Below are 24,720 nucleotides of genomic sequence, written 5' to 3'. Positions count from 1 at the left end.
TTTTTTGTAAATGGATTTTGTTAAGGAACACTGAGCGAGGATACTAGTCTTTGACATTTACCAAACGTTTCCATGGTGCCTTTAAGTTAAACATGAATAAACTGTGAAGTTTAAAGTTTTTTCACTCTTAAGTTGTTTTTTAATTTGAATGTGGACATATTCTAGTAAGATTCATTTCTCGGATTGTTTTGTTCTATTAAAATTAATGTTACTTTCCTTGTAGCATGTAATTCTTCATGCAAATTAAACGAACCAAAAAACATTTATTCTAAAAACCAAATTAAGCTTAAACGTCCAGTCTCAAACTTTGCTTCTTTTTTTTTGTGTGTAACTTGTTGGACATTATAACCATCGAATTCTGCAGAAATTAAAATGTGCAAATATACAACATTCATAAATACATTATTTAACATTCACTGGTCCGTTTTTTTTTAATAGATATTTTAAAGATATGAAAACTCAGTAAGAAGCATGCGTAAATCATAAATGTTCAAAAAGGATTTCGATTTTGTTGTGTACCCTGTTAGTGAGAACCAATTGGATTTAAAAACCAAAAACTTTCTATTATTTTACACAACAGTTTCACAATCTAATTTGCATATCATCCAACCAATCAAATAGCTTGAAATTAGACCTTACCATTCATATTTAAATTAGCTGTATATTAATGATTTGAAGACTCGGTAAATTTAACTGTACATTGTTTTTCAGTAGTCAGCATGCGTTAGACGTGTCGAAGACTAAATATCCACCACCAAAAATACAAAACTGGTAGCTCATAATTTGTTTGTTTTTCCGATTCATACAAATTGCACTTGTTTTTTGGTAATAAATGTCTGTTTCCAAAAATATGGTATTATTGAGGATAGATATATAAGTTCTTGATAATTATGACTCGCTTTTCCAAAACAAAAAGGAGTACTGTACTATGAGTCAAAGGCACTTATCGAGTTTTGTTTGAAAACAGTTTAGCTTTTAGTGGTGGCTTACTGGTGGTACAATTATGACTTCACCACCACTGCTCGGCCGCCATATAAGTGTCTGTGCGTTGTTTGCATTGGGGGCACGTAGGGCTTCGGGTGGGGCTACTTCATTCTGCCATGGCTCTAGAATATGAGGCTGTTCCTGTATGATGGGGTCAAGAAGCTGAGCCCTCCGACCTAGAGGTTGGGTCTCGTCCACGGCAATATTAATCCTCATCCTCCATTTAATCGTCCTCAGGACAAACTTCTGTCCCGTGGTTTTGTTCATGGCGATCAGCCAGACCGTGAAGCTCTGGTCCCGGGCCAGCTTGGTCAGACGGACCTGGTGGCTGTTTCGCACGGGGATGTCCCACGTAATTGATGGGTGGAAGTTGTCGTTCATACGAAGGTGGAATGTGCTGTAGCAGGACGTTGGCCCCGGGATGGTGGCCACCTCCGTGGTGCAACCGTACCAGGGGTAATGTTTGCCGTCCGAGTCGCTGACGAAACGTTGCTGGTTGGTCTTCAGCGAGGGGATTTCCCAACTGGAGCTAAAGGAAGCAAAAAAAAAAAAAAAAAAAAACCATTGTAAGACATTCGGAAAATATACAACTTTCTAGGAAACCTTATGCATAGGCTAAAACAGACACTTTCGTTGGGATGGGAGGCAAGCAGAGGAAAGTTTAGTGATTTATTTGTTTATTTGTTTGTTTGTTAATGTCTGTTTGTTTGTTTCTTTCTATTTGTTTAGTTTGTTTCCTTATTTATTTATTTGTTATAAATAATTGTTTGATCATTTATTTTTTTGCTTGGTGTACCTTATGCCAAGCTAGATGTTTGTTAACAGAAACATAACCCCTTTCAAAGTCTTCAGGCTTGAAATTACATCTTTGAGAAAGCAAGGTCGTTTTCATTTTGCATTGGAGAATCTCGTTTATGGGAAAGTATGGAAGGGCACCAAGGCTGAGACTAGAGGTAACAGAGGTATGGCTTCCGTGTAATTCCAGGCCAGTACCCTTCTGCCAACTTAGATGTTTGTTATTTAGGAACATAACCTCTTGTCGAATTGTAAACACTATTTATGCACGACGTATCTCACTGCTGTGCAGAAATCTTAAGTTTTCGCAGAAGATGTATGTGTGGAATAGAGAGAGCATGACAAGACATCTTGGGCCCAAAGGCAAACAGACTTAAAAAGTCTTAAAATTCAGGTCAACGAATACATTGACTGAAACCCTCTCACTACAATCGATAGAAACCCATGGAAATACAAGACTTGTGGTCATGTATGGTGCGAAGAACTGCTCAATAACAGACACTAAGTAAACTAGTAAAGAAGCTATCACTCTTGAGGCTGACATATCAATACATTATCCACGAAGTGTTTACTGTGTGTTATACTCCAAGGAATTTCCCGGTGGCCTTTGGGAAACACCGTATAAAAGTATGAGCTATACTGCTGAGTATACAACAGGACTGGACGGGTTTTTTAGCGTATCGGATTTCTAAAATGCAGTTGAATCGAATTTGATTTCTTTGAGGGGCAAGAGTGTGTCGTGACATTTGAATGTTGTAGGGAGTCAGATAATACATGTAGGGCCCAATTTCATAAAGATGTTAAAGCCATTGGATACTTTCGGTGAACAGTATTGTCCAAGGCCCACACTTTGTGTATCACAACTTTATATAAAAAAAAAACCTGTGAAAATTTAGGCTCAATCGGTCATCGGAGTCGAGAGAAAATAACAGGAAAACCCACCCCTTGTTTCCGCTTGTTTCGCCGTGTCATGACATGTGTTTAACATAAATCCGTAATTCTCGATATCGAGAATTGATATTGTTTTAATGTTTTCTCAAAAAAGTAAAGCATTTCATGGAATAAGATCTCAAGAGAAGTCTTTCACCATTACCTTCTGTAAACCCTGTAAGTTATTTGTAAATCTGTAAACTTTTAATTGTTTTTCTGTACCGAAAAGGTCCAAGAACTTTAAGCCGAAAATACTGCTTGCCAAATTTCTTTGCTGCTACAAGCAAATTTAATTGACCTTTCAATTTCAAACCCCTCCCTCAGGCCTGGAATAACACGCAGGCCAGAGAGGACATGACCTCCGTTGCCCCTAGTCTTGTCCTTGGTGCCCCTTTAAAAGTTTCCCATTGACTTTAAGATTTTCCAATGGAAGTGCCCTTTGCAAAATGAAAATGGTATTGCCCTATTTAACATGTTCAAACCAGGCCTGCTCCCTCCCCCAAAACCCCCCTGATCCAGGCATATTTAACAACCCTTTTGTAATGACATCCAGCATGCAACCATTTGGAAACATAATCTTGTGAATTATCGAATCATGAATGCCTTGAAGAGTGTTGGTTTACATTTTAAGTGTTTATGTTGAGGGTGCCTAGCAGTCAACATAATATCATTGAATGCACACCACAAGGTGCTACAAAACAGCTCTATATATAAAGGCATTACAAACAAGCTGGCAACTACTCGAATTTTAATTAAAACTTGCCACGTACTTCTGCACACTCTTTTGTACTGGTGGATTGATTTCACACATGTTAGAATTTACATTAAAGATGGAGGGTTGCATGCCACCCATGTGCATGCTAAACAATTGAGGGGAAGTTACCGTAGCTTAATTTAAACCACCCTAAGGCAGTGGACACTATTGGTAATTACTCCCAATGTTTATTAGCATAAAACCTTACTTGGTTACGAGTAATGGAGAGCTGTTGGTATTAAAAAATTGTGAGAAACGGCTCCCTCTGAAGTGACGTAGTTTTCGAGAAAGAAGTAATTTTCCACGAATTTGATTTCGAGCTAGAACTCAGGATTAGATTTAGAGGTCTCGAAATCAGTGCATCTGAAAGCACACAACTTCGTGTGACAAGGGTGTTTTTTCTTTCATAGTTATCTCGCAACTTCGACGACCAATTGAGCTCAAATTTTCACAGGTGTGTTATTTTATGCATATATTGAGATACAACAAGTGAGAAGACTGGTCTTTGACAATTACCAAAGGTGTCCAGTGTCTTTAAATGACAAACGTACACCTGAGACAATGCATGGCTTCGTCTCGACGTTGCTGTGACATCATGTTCCTTAAAGGCAAAGTTTACCTGAAGTTTTTGTAACCGTTCGATTGTTTAAATCATACATACATGTACATGTATAGGTCTATACAACAAAACCAGCATGTGCAAATTTTAATCAAAAGGTGGTAGCGTTTTTGAGATGTCGCCGTAAACCCAGAGGGAATAAGGCAATGCAGAAAGCATAACACCAAATAGTAATATACACAGCCTGAGAAACGTAACTAACAGTAACGCTTCTCACATTAAAATTGTTGGCCATAAAAGCTTCTTTTTACATAACCACATAACTTAGAAGTGAAATGTTTCTTGAAATGCTTATTATAGTATTAACCAAAAGTTTGTATTGCAATTAATTTTAAGAGTGATTACCGAACGTATAAGGCTTAACGTTTGATTATACGTCAATATGTAATTACGTCAATATGTAATTACGTCAGACGTCATTACAAAATGTATATAAAGACAAATACTTTCTACGTGTCGCTGATAAAGGCGTTGATGCAGTTGAAAACATTTCAGTTCACGTGTAAATATCACTTTATTAAAACTTCACTCGTGTTTTGAAAGGCGGATGAGGAAGCCTATGACTAACCGCGGATACGTGACAACATTGAGAGGAAGGCTTAATTTCCTGTAAGTTAGTCTTTCTCATTGTGTTTGGTTTGAGACAACTGACTTGCCAATATATCTACTTACTCACATAGCCTTAGCTCAAGGAGTTAGCTAACTGCCAGACAAACTAGACTTCCCTTGCTCAACTAGCCTCATCTCATGGAGTAAACTGCCATATACAGACTAGACAGCCCTTACTCAAATAGCCTTAGCTCAAGGAGTTAACTCTCATCAGACAAACTAGACTTCCCTTGCTCAACCAGCCTCATCTCATGAAGTAAACTGCCATATACAGACTAGACAACCCTTACTCACATAGCCTTAGCTCAAAGAGTTAACTAAATCTCAGACAAGCTAGGCATCCCTTACTCAACTAGCCTCATCTCGAGGAGTTAACTCTCAGACAAACTAGAGATCCAATCTTTCGAAACAATCTCCATTTTTTGTATACTGTCATGCTTTGAAATAATGAGCTAAAACCACAACGTGTTTTCATTGTGCCTTTAGTTCTTTCCGGTTTCATCTGTTGGCATTGACAGTTTTAGTTAACGACACTAGACTTATTAAACGTGAAGACTAGCAGGACCTTGCATACGTACATACATGTGTACATGTTCATGTACAAAGGTTGTACGACACAGCGACGCCAAAATTATAGACCCATAATTTTTAATTTAGTACAAAAAGTAGCCATTTAACTTCTTTGCTGATCGGTTCGATATCTAAATTTCTATTTTGTATAATATAGCCGCAGACAGATTGAAATATGTACGCTGGGTAACTTGATACTGTTAACCTCTATATATTTTTCCCTACCCATCCGCGCATCACCTCTTTAGATAAATATACTCAGATACCTAGCGGTATCTATACAAAGAACATTTGAACAAATAAATTATATCTGCCAGCAAGTTCTCCAGCCTGCCTGAATGTGCATGTCTGTATATCATACGGCCACACACAGAAGGCTGTAGCATAATTATTCCAAATGCTAAAAAGGACCACGGCCTTGCTATGGTTGGCAGCCAGTTGCAATTAGTGTTATTACCAAACCAAAGCCCGTAGACGCAATTCAAGACGTACAACCCAGCCCCCAGTCTATTGAATTATACACAAAATGAGATTAGCCTCATCCCAGATTGGCTGAACCGGCTTGTATCAGCGGCAATATCATCTTACTGAGAAGCTTATACTAATATAATTTAAAATTTATATATTAAAGAAAAACACTGTGCCGTGATGAAATTTGCTTCATCTGTATTTGTTGTTGAACAAATCTCGAGTGATTGAAGAAGCAGACATCAAAACTTCTGCTCAATAAAACGAATTATGTTTCCACTAAATAAATAAACAAAGTAATTTGTTTTAAAGATATCAGTATCTGAATTTGGAAATTTAAATTACTGCTACGTTGTATATGGCACGATATAGGCTTACTGATAGTGACGACAATGTGACGTCATGATATGTTGCTGAGAAAAGTAAACGTATTCAATGTGACGTCATATTCTGCTGAGCAAAATAAACGTACTCATTTATTTTTCTGATAAATCGATTGGTAATATATTGCACTTTCACATTAATTATTTAAGAATGTTTTCAAGAAGGAGTTGATTAATTTTGTTGCAAGGTTACTTACTAATTCCATTAATAATTTTCCAAAGATGTTGGTCATATTTCATAAGGCCTGTAAGCACAAAAATTTGCTTAGCATGTATTGTCTTGATAAAAACATGGTTACCAACCAAATTTTCACGTGATATTCAGGGTAAGAAAACAACAGCTCAATACCAGTAACAAGCAATATGCAACAAATTGAAATTTGGTTGGTAATCGTGTTTTTAGACATTTCATGTTATTTGGCCATTGGTTTCCTTCTAAGTTCTATATAGCTATGTTTGAAATTTCATGATTCACATACCTTTACATTTCTTTATTTTACAAAAGCCGAGTTTTACAGCCTGTTTAGCCTCAATCCACAAACAGGATGCCGTTCATTTCTGTGATTGCCTCATTACCGGAGTTCTATTTTAGTTATCACCCAAATTAAGGCCTCCATAAAAAGAAAACATCATCAACCCAAGTTTTGAAAGATCCGAATCTCGTCGGAAATGACACAAAATATATTTAGAAAACCTTTTAAAGTGCTCTTCAAGTAAACGACAATGCAAAGGTTTTAGAAAGGAGTTTTATGACGCAGATTGTTCAAGATGAGAATTGTGTTGAAAACCTTTCCAAAGTGGTGTTTGTCCGTCAATCTAAATACTTGGAATGCATTACCATGCACTTTGCATGGGAAATGTGTTTCCGTCTTAATCTATCATGGATAACCAGTACTGGAGATCCAGATCCCATCATAAGAGACGAGTAACTTAAAGGCAATGGACACTTTTGGTAATTACTCAAAATATTTTTTTAGCATAAAACCTTACTTGGTAATGAGTAATGGGGAGAGGTTGATAGTATAAAACATTGTGAGAAACAGCTCCCTCTGAAGTAACGTAATGTTCGAGAAAGGGGCAATTTTCCATGAATTGATTTCGAGACCTCAGATTCAGAATTTGAGGTCTCAAAATCAAGCATCTGAAAGCCCACAACTTCGTGTGACAAGGGTGTTTTTCTTTCGTTATTATCTCGCAACTATGATGGCCAATTGAGCTCAAATTTGCACAGGTTTGTTATGTTATGCATGTTGAGATTACCAAACGTGTCCACTGCCTTTAAGTGTAAATACTTTACTCTTCAAAACTGCCAGTGTTAAAATTGACACCATGGGTGTTAAAACAACACCAATGTAATAGTCTTTGCAAAAATGAGTAATATTTAACATTTTGGTGTAAAAAAAACTTCACTCTCGTCTAAGAGACAAGAGTAAATACTGTACTGCAAAACTTGGGTGTTAAAATTGACACCATTGGTGTGGTCATGTATTGTGATTCCGAAGGTGAGAATCATCATTACATTATAGGGTGTTAAAGGCAGTGGACACCATTGGTAATTGTCAAAGACTAGCCTTCACAGTTGGTGTATCTCAACATGCATAAAATAACAAACCTGTGAAAATTTGAGCTCAATCGGTCATCGAAGTTGCGAGATAATAATGAAAGAAAAACACCCTTGTCACACGAAGTTGTGTGCGTTTAGATGGTTGATTTCGAAAACCTAATTCTGAGGTCTCGAAATCAAAGTTCGTGGAAAATTACTTCTTTCTCGAAAACTACTCCACTTCAGAGGGAGCCGTTTCTCACAATGTTTTATACCATCAACCTCTCCCTATTACTCGTCACCAAGAAAGGTTTTATGCCAATAATTATTTTGAGTAATTACCAATAGTGTCCACTACCTTTAAAACAACACCAATGTAATTGGGTTTTTTTTTGCAGAAATTAGTAATATTTTAACAACCTGTTGTACATTTTGATTATATTTGTTGATATCGATAATGTTCACCTATAGTGTCAATTTTAACACACCGGTTTTTTGCAGTGAAGTGAATCACTATCAACCATTGAGAAAAGATACATGCGAGAAACACCGTCTGAATGTCATTTTACCTGGGCACAGGTGCGGGCTAAATGTGTGAAGTGGATTAAAAAAGCAAGCTGTGGGCTCCGTTATATTTGTGGGTATCTCCATGATATACACCCATATGTTAATGTTAACAACCCCAGTTTTTGCAGTGTAGTGAATCACTATCAACCATTGAGAAAAGATCCATGCGAGACACACTGTCTGAACGTCATTTTACCTGGGCACAGGTGCGGGCTAAGTGTGTGAAGTAGATTAAAAAAGCAAACTGTGAGACCATAAAGGTCCGTTGAGACACAATCCCCTCCAAAGCTTCGCGACAAAATAGTACACATCATCAATAATTGGCAATTTCAACATGGTGCTGAAATTACCTTTTCACGTGGTGGGATGAATAGCAAATGGAAAAGGAATACTGCTCAATAGGATATGAACGATTTTGTTTTGGGTCAGTCCTGAGTAGAATTTCAATTTTCCAAATGGACCACGAGCTTCATTGCACATTTTCCTCCAAGGCTTTGCAAGAAAATGGTGCATAGTATCATTATTGGTTTTTAGATTCAACGATGACTGCTCTGTATTCCGACACCCCAGGCCCGACACCTAATGGAGGCAACGAAGGCGACTGCCTACATGCCCCCTCGGTGCCCTTGAAATGCTCTAGTAGCAATTTCCAATATCTTCATAGGGTGCCCTTTACTATTACTAAGGAGAAAATGCCTTGTTCTGACCAAATTTAAAAATCTGCAATCTTTTAGTGAAACAATACCTCCCAAGATTGGTTGCTTTGTTTCTAACAAATTCAACACAATTTGTGAATAGTTGTGTGACATATAGTTACAAACTTTGGCCATCTGTTTTTGTTTTGCCTTTATGGCTTCCTATAGTTTTCCAACCTCGATTGGCAAAAACTCGGGCTGTGACGTTGTGCTAGAAAGGTCTACCGAAGAGTAATGGTGAACAAATACTGGCGAATAGGGGAAATGAACGATTGTTTTGCGTGTAAATTCTGTGAAGCGTGTTCAGTTTTTCCAAATTACATTTACAGAAATTGTGTTGTAGCAAAAAAGAAGAAGTTACAATTCACTCCAAGAGAAAGTGAGTTATACATCAAAGAACCATTATCCGTGGATGGTTGACGGTCATATAATTATATATTTCAATATAAACTGATTGAATTATACATGAATGGAAGATCCATCATTCGTGTCTATATGAATGAATGAATGAATGATATATCAGTTTACACAAACTGATTGATTCATCCTTCGGAAACACAGACTATTAATATTATAAACCTCGATAAAAATGGATCGACAACATTTCATTTGTGAAACGGTCAGTGGGGGATCTTTGTGTCTCGGGATGATTTATAGTGTCATCTGTTATGTAAATATATTATCATAAATGAATTTAGTTTTTTGATTAAAAAAATCACTTCATTTCTTCTATTTATTATTAAGTTTCTTGTTTTATTTTGCCGTTTTTGATTTAAAAAAAAATCACTTAATTTCTTCTATTTATTATTATAATTATATACTAAATATTTTGGATAGGGTATAGAATGATGCTATACCAGGACATCAGTTAAGATATTTGTCAATTATTTGGGTTTGACCCTTAAACCAACCACTACTTCTGGTATACTTTCCAAAGTCCAGTGAAAATCCCTGAGCATATTACTTGGGTGGGACTTGGGAAAGTACAGTACTTTACACAATGGTAAAACCAAAATAATATTCTTTATCCTCGATGCAAATTAAACATCCATAGGTCCTCTCTCTGCGTTGAATATCCCCACCGAGCTTGAGTATCCATGCATTTATACATGTACTCTCCCCGTAAATCAAAATGATAAAAGACTAGTGGCGAGTCTCTTCAGTGTACTAATTAACCCCTGTGTCAGAACCAAGGTTTATATTTAGACGTGCTGAGTGACAGTCAACATAACATGTGCCACTCATTTGTATTTCATTGAATAGTAAGCCAAACAAACTGCAAAAAGATGGAATAACATTTACTGTAATGGGATTATTCCTCCAGCTAACTTGATTGCGAAAAAGCTCGCCTAGACAGGAAGTCCATAATTTCTGCAGCATTGAGCATGTGGCAAACCGAATCAGTGTATAAAAAGTAACAACAAAGGCACTCAAATTAATTTTGAAACGGATGCCAAATTTATTTTATTTATTTTTTATATTTAATATCCTGTTTGGTGATTTGATTTTAATTTTGACCAGTCGTTGAAATTTGTTCAATTGTTATATCATATTATTTTGAATAATTTGGTATTGTATAAACACAATACCCCACTAACAATACTTTGATCATGCTGCAAACAAGGTTACCTTTATGCTTTGTTTTTTTTTAAGTGGAAGGGCACCAATGTATTTCCTCCTTGGTAAGGACACCTTATAAGGAAAAACGGCCAACCCTGAAGTAACGTAGATTTTGGGGAACAAAATAATAACAAAACACTTCTGACTTGAAGCCATTTGTTATTAGGCATCTGAAAGCACACCAAGTTGTGCAACAAGGATGTTTTTTTCTTCCTATCATTGTTCTCTTTCAACTTCGATGACCAATGGGAGACTTTCTGAGACGATAAAGGGCAGCAGACTTACCGGATAAATCCATTGTAAACTACGTAAACAATGGAAATTTACCCGGTATGTCTGCTGCCACCTAGCGTTGGAAAGTCTCCTATTGAATCCAAATTTTTTAAGACTTGTTATTTTATATGCACATTATGTTGGGATCACCAAGTAACAATACTGGCCATTTGACAATTACCAAAGGTGTCGAGGGGTCGATTTCACAAAGAGTTGGGACTAGTCCTAACTTGGAGATATACAAATTGCATGGATAGTCCCAAGTTAGGACGAGTAACTGGTCCTAACTCGAGATGAGACTAGTCTTAACTCTTTGTGAAGTCCACCCCAGTGCTGTAAGCATATCAGACACAGTAATGCCCCATTGTAAATACCCACATTATATATGGGTATTGCTTCAACATGGAGCCTGTACATAAACTCTTTCCAACGCGCCATAGTCTGATCTGAACCCACGAAGATCGATTTACCTCTTGCTGTCTTGACACCAAACAAGGAATTAATTTGATGATGTCCTCATTACCATGCCCACTTCGCTTCTCATCATTCATTAGCCTTGATCAATGTATAGATTTAACTGCTAATTATAATCATAATGACGTGTCGAGATATGCAAATTAACACTCATGGATAAATCATAGCCAGTCAGTAGCGCCAGAATGTAACCACATTGAGTGTGATTATAGTTGGTGAACACGTACAGTTGACGTTTCGCGGTCTATCCCTGCCCCAGATCAATTATTAATTCCTGTTAATATTTAAGGAGTTAATTTATAGCTGCGTAATGTTTGAATGTTGAATCATCATGTTCTATGAGACAGTTTAATGCCAAGTGAGTGTGGCAAACGCAACGCCCAAGCCTGATACTGATAAGGAGACAACGAAGGCGATTGCCTCCGTGTCCCCTGGTCATTGCCTTGGTGCCCTTGAAATGCCCCTGTAGGAATTTACAGTTTCCTCGTATAGGGTGCCAGTTTCCCAAGGAGAAGATGCCTTGGTGCCCTTGCCTGGTCTTTTAGAGGGTCTAATTAAGACACTTCCATTGGTGCATCTTCAAGTCTGAGGGACGTTTTGAAGGGGCACTAAGGCCAAGACAAGAAGCAACGGAGGCCATAGTCTCGTAATTCCAGACTTGGTGTACGTTATTTCCTCATTCGAAGCCATTTATTTTCCAAGGACAAAATGCTTGGGTGCCCTTGCCCTTTCGAAAAACGAAGCATACAGGCCTGAATGCCACACGCACGTGCTACACGTTCCAAAATACAGGCAGTGGGAAAACTCAATTTACGTGGTCTGAATTAATAGGCGATGTTTCATTTATTATTCATCGAGACAATGTTCCTTTGGGCAATAAAACCACACAAAAAAGAACAAATTGCTAAATTGTCGGGCAGTTTTGTAAAGTGAGTACCGGACTAACTTGAAATGCCCCCGACGGGGTTCCGAGACGCGCTATTCAACACTTTTACCCTCTGGTTCAAGTGGAAAGCGTTTCCTGTTTTCCGTATCGACCGTATTTTATCAAACGCCATGCCTTCAAATTGCCCCAACCGCTTTAAAGTTCTGACGTTTTTATATCCTGGATATTTTCAGCGGAAAAAATTCTTCTCATTTTGTTTTTGTCGTCCTGAAGAAATATTGATTTGATGTGTCTTAATGTATTTATGAGTTTGGAGCACAGCCCGTTTTGTTTAAATGTTGGCTACAGGGGAAGTACTAGGTAGTGTATATAGCCAATGTTTCCAGCCATTTGCTTAGGCTTAGGGTATCACTGGCTCTACTTAAACAAAAGGGCTGTACTTCAAAATGGTTATCAGGTTGACAAAACTGCCCGAAACTAAATATCTTGCTTGATATATAGTACAGGAGTGTTCTAATACGGGGGTCATTGCTGGTGAAAGTATGTGAAGATATATACGTTTGGGATCAGGTTACGAACACTTCTTGTTGTTTCAGCAGAATTTAAAGGAAACCATCAATTGGAAATTAATGGAATTATAAACGGTACTGAAACAATGGTGTATGTCTTAAAAAAACTATGTATTTTCTATACCTACATGTGATTAAAACTCCCTGTGAATTATGTGACGTGCATTATTTGGAAGCAACCGCCCACCATCTTTCAGCCTTCCGTCCCACCCAATTTTGTACAGACTTTGGCATTTTGTATATTTGCACCCCGAGTACTCTAGAGGACTTTAAAGTAAACAGTGATCGTTAGGTATTTGTAGATAGACCAATTAGATCGATAACAGAATATTTGAGTAGAACTATTACACTTAATGGTGTGTAAATAGTTACATTGTATTGGACCTTGACAATTGGTGCTAAATTTTGGCTATAAAGTTTAATCTGGACACAAAATCAGGCCTGTATGCTTGGTTTTTGAAATGGCAAGGGCATCAAGGCGTTTTCTCCTTGGTAGGGCACCCTATAGACAATTTCTACTTGAGCATCTCAAGGGCACCAAGGAAATGACCACGGGGCATGGTGGCAATCGCCCTCGTTGCCTCCGTGAAGTATCAGGCTTCTACTAAATTCTACTTTATTTAAAACAAGGGTTTGCCAGCATGCTTTGTTTTGTTTGTGTATTTAAGTTTTTGGCAACTAGTTAGTTCATGAACCAATCCCGGAAGGAAAGACGCTGTCACACGGCCTCGTGTCCAGTGCCTTTAACCTGATGGACATAAAATCTGTCTTTTTTATCGCAAGGGTTTGTACAGTAAGTTGATGTTGTTTGTCTAAAACGATAACCTTTTAAGTCCTGGCAAGAAGTTCATCAACCAGTCCCGGAAGGGAAGGGCAGTTCAGGGCTCGTGTGGTCCGTGGCCTGTCCAAAAACGGCACACTTTACAACCACGTCCTTCCGCGTGTGGCGTGAATCAGTGGCTCCTACACAACGTTATAAACAATGACTTTTTATGCCCACTGGTTTTGGGGTTTGAAATAAAATGTCAGCCTTCAAATTCCACAAAACCATTCTCTTGGAAAAGTTTCATTGTTTGGTATTTGCAGTCAGCTTTGGCCAACTCGACCTATTGTTCAGTCCTTGTTGTGACGTCACAGCTTCTACAAAGTACTCGTGTAGCGTAACGTGTTGACAGTTGACACACTGGGTTTAGTCTTTAAGATTTTTAGTTCATTGTACTTCGCCCACTCCAATTTGTTTTATCATATTAGGAAAATGTATACGCATTCTATACGGCCAGTTTCGAAACCACGGCTTAGCTTTTTACTCAAAATAATGTTTAACATAAAAACTGACTTGGTATAACGAGCAATGAAGGGCTGTTGACAGTGTTAAACATTGTGGGAAACGGCTCCCTCTGAAGTTACGTAGTTTTTGAGAAAGAGGTAATTTCTCACTCAAATACGTAAAGACTTCGGGCCTGAAGGCTTTTATTAGGCATCTGAAAGCACACAAATTTGTGCAACAAGGGTGTTTTTCCTGTCGTTATTCTCTTGCCGTTTCGTAGACCAATTAAGTCAACATTTTCACAGGTTTGTTATTCCATGCATTCTGTTGAGATACACCCAGTGAAAATACTGGCCTTTGACAATGACCAAAAGGGGGCCATGCCTTTAAGATCCGCAAACAAAGCTGGGATCAAGAGAAATTGTCACAAGTAATTGCCTCACATTAAACCGCTTGCGTTTCTGCACAAACATATTAATGGCACATCTAGCATTTAAAGGCACTTGTCACCTTTGGTAATTGTCAAAGACCAGACTGTCTCACTTGGTGTATCCCAACATATGTATTTAATTGATAACAAACCTGTGGAGATTTGGGCTTAACTTGTCATCGAATTTGCAAAAGATTAATGAAAGAAAAACACCCCTGTTGCATATATACTTTATTTGCTTTCAGATGCCTAATTATTTGAGTGAGAAATTACCTCTTTCTCAAGACTACGTTACTTCAGAGCAAGCCGTTTCTCATAATGTGGTATACTATCAACAGCTCTCTCCATTGCTTGTTACCAAGTAAGGTTTTTATGCTGACAACTGTTTTGAGTAAGGATACCAAACGTGTCAAGTGCCTTTAATAATCAGCAACCCAAGCCGGGATCAGGAGAAATTGTCACAAGTAATTGCCTCACATTATACCGCTTGCGTTTTGGCACAAACAGATTAATGGCATATTATATTATACCAGCAAGAGACTATAGTATACGGAATACCCCATGTCGGTTTGCATTTATAGATGAACCAAAAAATCGTGTACACTGTCTGCCGAATTTGCCGCATTAACTGATGAAAATTACCCACCGTGGCAAACTAGGCCCCAACGTATACTTCATGTTGCGGGAAGTGAAAGCCGCCAGAGCAATTTGTGTTACGGAAATGGCTGGCAATTTAATCTTGTTTGAACTGTTCGTGTAGTATTAACGTTTAATGCGCAAGATGATTTACGGGTGGCTGTATCGCACCGTATTGGATTTGACCCACAGCCTAGTTTCTTATAACAGCTACTAAAGCAGAACAAATTGCTAATACAACCTGTCCTTTATGCTTACGTACCAGAAAAATGGGTACCAGCCAAACTACCATGGCACATGTACACATTAAGATTGGTATGCTGCTCATTTCTGCTAGTCAGAAAATTGTTCAACAAATTTTCTGCGCATTGTTTTTTCTTTTTTTCATAATTCTCCTTCAACTTCGATATGACCAATTGAGTCCAAATTTTCACAGATTTGGGATACACCCAAGCAAAAAATGCTGGTCTTCGACAATAACCCCATGTGTCCAGTGCCTTTAAGTTGTAATTATAGGCGAAAGTAGATCGTCACTCTCGTGATCATAAAACTTAAACCCCGATCCATACACTAAGGACCTTTAGGCCAGGCTATTAATACCTTTAGGCCAGGCTATTAATACCTTTAGGCCAGGCTATTAATACCTTTAGGCCAGGCTATTAATACCTTTAGGCCAGGCTATTAATACCTTTAGGCCAGGCTATTAATACCTTTAGGCCAGGCTATTAATACCTTTAGGCCAGGCTATAAATACCTTTAGGCTAGGCTATTAGTACCTTTAGGCCAGGCTATTAATACTTTTATGCAATGCTATTAATACCTTTAGGCATGGCTATTAATACATTTATGTAATGCTATTAATATCTTTAGGCCAGGCTTTAAATACCTCTATGCCAGGTTGTTCATACCTTTATGTCAGGCTATTAATACCTCTATGCAACACCTTTAGGCCTGTTTGTTCATACCTTTAGGCCAAACCAAGGCACGTTATATGCCAACCACAGCTCTTGTTTTACAAACAAGATTCCTATCTCAGAACACGTGGTTGAACTAACCACAAACCATGATCAAGTAGGTCCTTGCATGAGCAGACTAATCGAATGGATATAAAGCAATTGAGTGTGCCATTTAAACACGATTACAAAGCTTCAACATAGAAGAATATCGACTGTATATTAAAAAATCGATCATAACTCGTCATAAAGTGAAGTATTGACTATAATCGTATAAGCGCCATCTGTTAATCGAATTTATATAATCGAGCTGCAGAAGCACAGATAATCGCAAATAAAATACGATCACCATGGATGTATTGAGTAGGACTGGATGTATACATATTCAATAGGCCTGATACTCCACGGAGGCAACGAAGGTGATCTCTCATGCCCCCTGGTCATTGCCTTCGTGCCCTTAAAATGCTCTCGTACAAATGTACAAGTTCCTCGTAGGGTGCCCTTTACCAAGGAGAAAATGTCTAGGTGCCCCTTGCCCTTTCAAAAACAAACCATACAGGGCCTCCATTTCTTTCTGGCGCATCTCGTATTTTTATTTATTCTTTGGGTGTTCAGAACTGAGATGAGGTCTGGGCCTTACAGCACATTTTGTAGTCATGACTTTCTAAATCGAAGCAAGCAAGCAAGCAAGCAAGCAAGCAGCGCGTGATGCGCAATTTACCCCCATAGACCCGTCTGGTAAATAGATCATATTTCTTGTCACTCGGTAATGTGACTCGTAAAGCATGTCATGGACTGGGATGGGGGTTGAGCAGATTAAAGTAGTATTATCGACGACTGTGGACAAGGTTGACATGAAAGTTCTTGTATCGCACGTGAACTTATTGGTCTGGGTGACTGTATTGCAATGTCTGTTCAATCAAAGTGCGTGTGATCTTTACATAAATAATCCGTCACTGAGCAAAAACCTTCCTTTTACAACACCATGACTTGACGTTTTAATTGAAGGTTTGCTGAAGTCTTACGCAACCCGAAGTAAAAAAAAAAAAATTAACGTAGCTTTTTTTAAAATATATTTTGTACATAAGTAACCTAATACATAAGCAGGACATAGATAAATTTATCTTTAAATTAAGAAACAAATCACACGTTGTGGTCCGTTTTGTTTCTCTAATCGGTCTGATTAGAAAATGTCATCGAGTAACAGTTTCTGAAACAAGCACTCACTCAACCATGAAGTTTGGTCATGGGCGCAGCCATTTTGAATAACCCGAACTGCGTTTGTCATAGTCATGACAAACTCTTTGTCACACATTTTCCACTTCAGTGATCATGATAATACCATTAAGAAACACCACACACCGTGGTTCATTAAGTTTCCCATAACGGTCTGTATAATATGAGAATATCTTTGAGTTAGAGTTTCTGCAAACAAGTACTCGCTCAACCATGAAGTTTGGTCATGGGCGCCGCCATTTGAATAACCCAAACGAACTTGGGTTGGCAAACTCATGACGAACTCCACTTCAGTGATCATGATATTACCATTAAGAAACATCACACACCGTGGTTCATTAAGTTTCTCATATAGGTCTGTATAATATGAGAATATTTTTAAGTTACAGTTTCTGAAAACGAGGACTCGCTCAACCATGAAGTTTGGTCATGGGCGCCGCCATTTGAATAACCCAAACGAACTTGGGTTGGCAAACTCATGACGAACTCCACTTCAGTGATCATAGAATGCATATGGGTAGAAAGATGTTGTAAAAGTAGAATACAATGATCCACACAAGTTTGCCTTGAAATTGCGTGGTTTTCCTTTTACTGTGCGAACTAACACGGTCGGCCATACATGGGAGTCAAAAATTTGACTCCCATAAATGGCCGACCGTGTTAGTCGACGAGGTAAAAGGAAAACCGTGCAATTTCGAGGCATGTTTGTGTGGATCATTGTATTCTACTTTTACAATATCTTTCTACCTATATGCATTTTATAACAAACGGTTACAAATGCTTTTCAGTGACCAACTCGACCGATCCAAGGCAACGTGTTCCTTTTATCTCACCATAATTAGCTGTCACACCTGTTGTAATTCAGTGTGTGAAAGCACAAACAAAATTAATATGTTTATATTACAGTTGACTGCACTCGCGAGCATTTCTCATTCGCTGATTAATGAATAAGGAAAATGAGTCATTTTATGTTTATTTAACAGAGAGTTTAACCCCAGTTGGTACAGACACAAACATTTTTCCATTGCCGTTTTACATAAAATATGCTGGTGCGTTGATCTCACGTGCTCTATATGAAATATTGCCACCAAATATCGACTTATCGGCACTGGGCAACCTTTTGGTTATTTTCAAAGACCAGTCTTCTCACTAGGGGGTATCTCAACATTTAAATGCATAAAATAACAAACCTGTAAAAAATTAACTAAACTAGTCGTCGAAGTTGCGAGAGAATAATGGGAGAAAAGACACCCTTGTCGCACAAGTTGTGTGCTTTCAAATGCTTGAATTCAAATATTCGGTGAGAAATTACCTGTTTCTCGAAAACTACGTTACTTTAGTGGGAGCTGTTTCTCACAATGTTTTATACTAACATCCTCTCCCCATTACTCGTTACCAAGTAAGGTTGTATCCTAACACAATTACATGTATTTGAGTAATTACCAATAGTTTCCACTGCCTTTAAGTCCGTACGCTTACTATGATGACTATAGATCAATCTGGCAAAATGATTAACTGTTTTGAGGCGGTGGTTCTAAAATAGTGTAAGGAAAGAGGAAATGATGAACTTAAATTGATTATGATAATATGAACTACGCATTTAGAATGAGATACCAACATTACAAAGGGAATGAACTTTGAACTTTAGTGCGATAAGAGTGTAGGGGAAGTTCTATGTTATAGTTTGTTGTTGTGGCTGTTTTAGTGCTGTTGTTGTTTCGTTGTTGTTGTTGTTGTGTTCAATGGCTTATGGAGGAACTTGTCGAGTCAATCCGAGTGGTGTTCAACAACGAAGTACAACTCTGGCAACACATATTTTCCAGGCTTATTCAAACCATACACAACGTGATATGTTCATGTACACAGTCAGTTCAGTAAATAATAATGCTCTAGGGCGGATTTCACCAAGAGTTATGACTAGTCTTATAACGTAGGACTAGCCTCAAATTTTTCATATCCTCCTAGGACTACATATTGTCTTAAGTAAAGGACTAGTCCTAACTCTTTGAGAAATCGACCCCTTGTTAGGTAGCACTGCAGAGCAGTGCAATTTTTTGTGGACAGACGTTTTCTTCTTTTACACCTTTTCGGTTGTGTTAGTTTTCACTCAATTCTGTATTTAAAGTTTTTAAATACAAGCATATACTTGATGGAGAACTGTGCACTGTATTTAATTGTTCTTATGAGGGGAAGTTCCAGGTAGCGCCAGACGAGACGTACTTTATCTTGAAGTTGATGGTATGCGTGTTTTCATCAGCCTTTTTGAGATATGGTGGACACAATCATGGGAGTGCACATTTTGGTTTGGGTGTATACAAACAGATTTACCCTAGCCTGGTATTCTAGTATTGTGTCCGCCATATCTGAAAACGGCCTAGGAGCCTTCCAGTCCACTAAAAAAAACAAAAGGTTAATTTTTGTCACAAAAATTAAATATAAAAGTGAAACTTACGTTCCCAGATTGCCGTAGGAGATGGTGAAGTCCATATTATTACAACCTTGTACCCATCCGATCTGCCACGTGTCATTGCCGCTCACGGGTGGGAATCGAACCCGGGCCGAGGCGCGGAAGTGCGGCGTCTGGTACTTCAGCACGGTCGGGGAGTTCTCGATGAGCGTGGTCGGATGCGGGTCGATGATCGCATGGAGGTCGTACACTTTGATATCACCTTCAAGACCGAGGTTCTTCTGGCGTTTTGGCAGTATGCACCCCATCGGCAAGTGCTGGAAGAGTCGTGGGGTATAACTAGCTCGTCCTAGGTCGGCGACGAAAGGAAAGATGCAAGTCAGAAAGTTCACAATCGCTTCTCGAAAAGCGCCAGCTTCTTCTTCTGGGCGCTTGAGTATCCGAAGACTTATTTTAGTTCCACACACGTACGAGTCGAGTGTCGTACCACTCTGCGAGGGTTTTGTATCCGACAACTTTATATAAGTTTGTGGAACTTTATTTGCAATAATTTTGAGCGGAGCGGGATAAAATACCCGTGTTTTAACCTCAGCACCGATTTGCTCACTCGAATAACCAAGTTTACACAAGTTTATAAACTTTGTTAACAACGCGAGTGATGGAGAAAAAGTAAGCTCACTTGGCACCGACGTTGATATGTTAACTTTAGTTTGTTCAACTCCAGTTGAAAACTTTTTTGAGTTCTGAACAGATTTTGAAGATGCTAATAATACATGGTTCCAAGATAGTTTCAATATTTCAACAAGTGTTGTCGGTGGTAGTATACACAGCAACAAAAGTTGTATCAAAAGACCGGGTATAAAATCCAAATGAGTTTGGTAGCAATTCACTTTGTTCACAAAGTACAAAAACAACAGCAGACAGATAAGCAGACTAGGCAGCAGCTGATTCAATGTTGAAGCTGGGTAGAAACTATAGCTTTCTGTAGACTTGTTGAGAAGTTCTTGATGGGGGAAGTGGTGATGAATCCCCCGTAGGGACTGACTAAGCCCCGGTCTGCTTGGATCCAGAGAACACGCTCGGTCGTGGTAAGCAAAACTTTTCGACTCAACAACAGGTCCTAGGAGTTCAACTCTCACTCTGTCGTCCCAACAACCAGGTCTGGCGTGGAGTGAGGAGCTGCTCAGATCCGGGCCGGGGTCCAGCAGCTTATGACGGTGGACAAAACGAGCACAGCTACTACAACAACTGACGGCGGGGCCACAATCTGGATTTTCCTCTGATGTCATTTCCACCGGCATTAATGGGGAAACGAGTGGATCTGGAGATAATGGCCAATAGAGGAAGCCAGCATCAAGCAGGGTCCCGGACCCCTCCATAGCCTCATGACTGGAATAGAAGATCTGATTGGAGTCACACTAACTTGCTGCATCCGGTCTATATCATCGGCTACCAGACCATGTTGGGAGGCCATGTTTTTCCTTTTCCCTGAGAATGAACTGACAGGAAACTCTTTTAAAAACAACTGTGATGGTTGCCAAGAGATGACGATACAGTCATTTGACTTACGCTGGTAGTGTTAGAATGCAGTCCTGAGTCTAGTGGAGTAAAACAAAACAACAGAGAATGATTATTAGTGTTCAACTCTCTTCGCAAGTTATATTCTCGTCAGTTCAACCATGGTTTAACGAGGAAGTAATGGTTCACAACCTTGAGGAAGGGTTCAACACATACAACGTCCCATCAACCAACGGTCCTTGCTCTATGCATCAACTAACTACCCAGTAAACGGGAGGTACTTTCTAGCACTGTCTTGCTAAACCACCCCCGTAATCCACTCCAACAATATACCAAATTCTAACCAAAAATGTACATACCATTTAGAACAGTAGTCCTCCATCTTTATAGGGCGAGTATAACATGGGTCTTTTGCTCCGAGCACCGAACAAAACACAGACCGAACGGTCGGCTGGTCACGGAACAATGGAAGCCCGTATGTTGGCAACAATGGACCCATGGGTGTTACCCAGGAATACTGCTGGTAGCTTGCGACATTGGTAGCCTTGGGTAGGTCCAGTATAACTCTACTTTGTGCTAAATCTGTTTGGCCATTACTTGAAACTCTAGTTGTTCAGTGGTGTTGTCCAGCTTTGCCTTTAGAGTCCATGTATTCCGGTTGCTACTTTATCAATATCAACCCCCAGGATCAAAACACAACCACAGACTACCCGTGTACTAATACCATTACCAGCACTAACTTGCTCGTTGCTTGTTTACTCAGCAGTTGTGTTATTTATTCACGGAGTAAATACATGAACCATGAAACTACCAAACAGTGCATAACCCACACTAGCACAGTATAATAATCTCACAGAAGGAAAAACACTCGTTACATACAGTTGAGTAGATTCAGTTTTAATGGTTTCAGTTTGCAGTCTGTCCATGTATTTTGTACTTCTCGGTAGCTATAGGAACCTCTTGTACGCGAAAGCATGCACGGTGTAAATGCGTACACGATAAACAGCCAACTGGCGTCCAAGATAAATTTCACTTGTGGTAATTCAACCACCACTGTGTGTATACAGTGCAAACATCACTTGCTGCCAGAATGCAATATTGTGAATTAATTAACCACAGAACAAATTCACTTATTACATAACACAGTTAACTTCCTTCAAAACTCGAGGTTACAGTTCCAACGCAGCGACCACAATACATTATTTATTTTTATTCCACCACAGTATGAGTATACCAATACACCACTCGTTTCACACAGATGAACTCTACACATGCAGCACACACCAACGGCATGCAGTACAGCGTGGAAACTCAAGTCAACTCACACGGGGTCAAGTCCATGTCATCCACAAGAGATCCAAAAACAGATTATTTGTCGGTGTTTTTTTTTTCTTCTTTCTTGTATAATCGTAGACAACTGTGTTGAAAAAAACTTGCATACACAAATTATGAGAGTAACCCTCAATTGCGAATTCAACTATATTTATTCTCGTACTAGCTGCATCCATTAACCCTTGAGATGCCCCTCTCAACGTAGGCTAAAAACTTCACCTTGTAAACCCGTTTCGGTTTGGAGCACTGATGTCGACGTACGTTTTAGACCTTGCACTCCTGGGGGAATAGTTCACGGTGTTCAAGTTTTTTTTTCTCTCCTGAGGTCTACTACCTGATTTGAATAAAAGTAGGTTATGTTGTTAACTTCCAACGCTGTAGGTAACCTGGGGTTTCGACTGCTATATGGGTCCGTCTGCACTCCCTTTAATCCTGCTTAAATCCCTTAACTCCCTCTTGAGTTGAAAATTGGATTTAAAACCTTGGAGTTAAACCCAACCATCGACACTATGCGTAAGTTATCCCTGGCATCGCTCATATCAAATAATCTGATCCTATCCCTGCATCCTTCAGATCCACCAAGAGGTGACTCTAGTATAACACACAACATCTTTATTTTCTGCCGGTTGACCGAATTCCTTATATAAATCTGTCATCACTAGTTGGTCTTTAGGCTTCAGAATTAGTTTTCATTGATACAAATGGTCGATACTCGAAGCAGAATATATAGATGCACTCCAAAGTTTCTTCATAACCAGACGGAATTGTTGCTGGTGCCATACATTGTCACCCTACACCGGGGAAGATGTAATGATGCTACCCCAGTTGTGATGCAGTCTCGACATTACACAGAGTCCAGCACACCGAGAGAGAGAGAGTCAGGAAAAACAGTCGTAATTCACGCTGGTTGTATTAAACATTCATGTTTATTGAAAGGCGACACAAACAAACCCGGAGAATTCTCAATTTACTACGGGAGCTTGCCTCCTCCTACTCTCGAGTCCTCACACGATGATGTGACGCACTGATCAACACAGCACACACTGCACAACCACGGTACATTAACGGACAAATCCTCACACATCAGTCCATTACAAACTTCTCTCTACTCGTACACTTTGTGGTGTGACAGTTTGTACGCATGAGGCAGTGTGGAGATACCGACTTAAGCACACAGAGCCCGGCCTAGGTATCATCATCATCATCATCATCATCATCATCCCTGGCCGTAGATGCTTCACATACCGACGTCACGCCACTATGCTAACCGAGAGAAGTTTAACCTTCTGAGAGAGCCCTGCAGACCTTTATCACTAGAGCCTGGTGTATTTGATATTCGACCTATATTCACCCAGCAGTGAGTTCATATAGCCATAGCTATGGGCTTCGTTATTAAGCGAGATACCCAAAAGGTAAAACCTGGGTTTAATTTCGTAGAGCTGTTACGCAGAAAACGCTGCTCGAAATGTACAGAGCCGATATACTTTTAATAAGCTCCTCATCGTCAGCTATCTCCTCCATACGGTGAGTCATGGGGGTGAGATGGCTCAGTGTGGATAGAGAAGATGCCTAATACGTTCAGCTGATGTGGTAGTGGATTAGACGGTCTCCATAGCTACTGTGGGTCATGATGGTGAGAGGGTTTAGTGTGGATAGAGAAGATGCCTTATACGTTCAGCTGATGTGGTAGTGGATTGGACGGTCTCCATAGCTACTGTGGGTCATGATGGTGAGAGGGTTCAGTGTGGCTAGAGAAGATGCCTTATACGTTCAGCTGATATGGTAGTGGATTAGACGGTCTCCATAGCTACTGTGGGTCATGATGGTGAGAGGGTTTAGTGTGGATAGAGAAGATGCCTTATACGTTCAGCTGATGTGGTAGTGGATTAGACGGTCTCCATAGCTACTGTGGGTCATGATGGTGAGAGGGTTCAGTGTGGCTAGAGAAGATGCCTTATACGCTCAGCTGATATGGTAGTGGATTAGACGGTCTCCATAGCTACTGTGGGTCATGATGGTGAGAGGGTTCAGTGTGGCTAGAGAAGATGCCTTATACGTTCAGCTGATATGGTAGTGGATTAGACGGTCTCCATAGCTACTGTGGGTCATGATGGTGAGAGGGTTCAGTGTGGATAATCAATAATCCGGTGTTGTAATGAAAGTTCGTCTTTATCAGCCTCCTTCAAGATGGGTCATGGGGGT

At 39.4% G+C, this 24,720-nt stretch overlaps 1 protein-coding gene across 1 annotated transcript; it reads right to left on the bottom strand.

The window, feature by feature from the left end:
* Positions 1-212: 212 nt before the first annotated feature.
* Positions 213-23,667, bottom strand: LOC117303138. Its single transcript, XM_033787239.1, has 3 exons — positions 21,546-23,667; positions 19,714-21,266; positions 213-1,513 (listed from the first exon to the last, which is right to left on the bottom strand). The coding sequence occupies exons 2-3, from the start codon at positions 21,045-21,047 to the stop codon at positions 976-978; spliced, it is 1,872 nt and encodes a 623-aa protein (XP_033643130.1). The 5' UTR covers positions 21,048-21,266; positions 21,546-23,667; the 3' UTR covers positions 213-975.
* Positions 23,668-24,720: the final 1,053 nt, after the last annotated feature.

Source organism: Asterias rubens, chromosome 19 (assembly GCF_902459465.1).
Source record: "Asterias rubens chromosome 19, eAstRub1.3, whole genome shotgun sequence".
Taxonomy (NCBI): Eukaryota; Metazoa; Echinodermata; class Asteroidea; order Forcipulatida; family Asteriidae; genus Asterias; species Asterias rubens.
The sequence above is the reverse complement of the archived record's forward strand: the minus strand, read 5'-3'. Positions and strand labels throughout refer to the sequence as shown.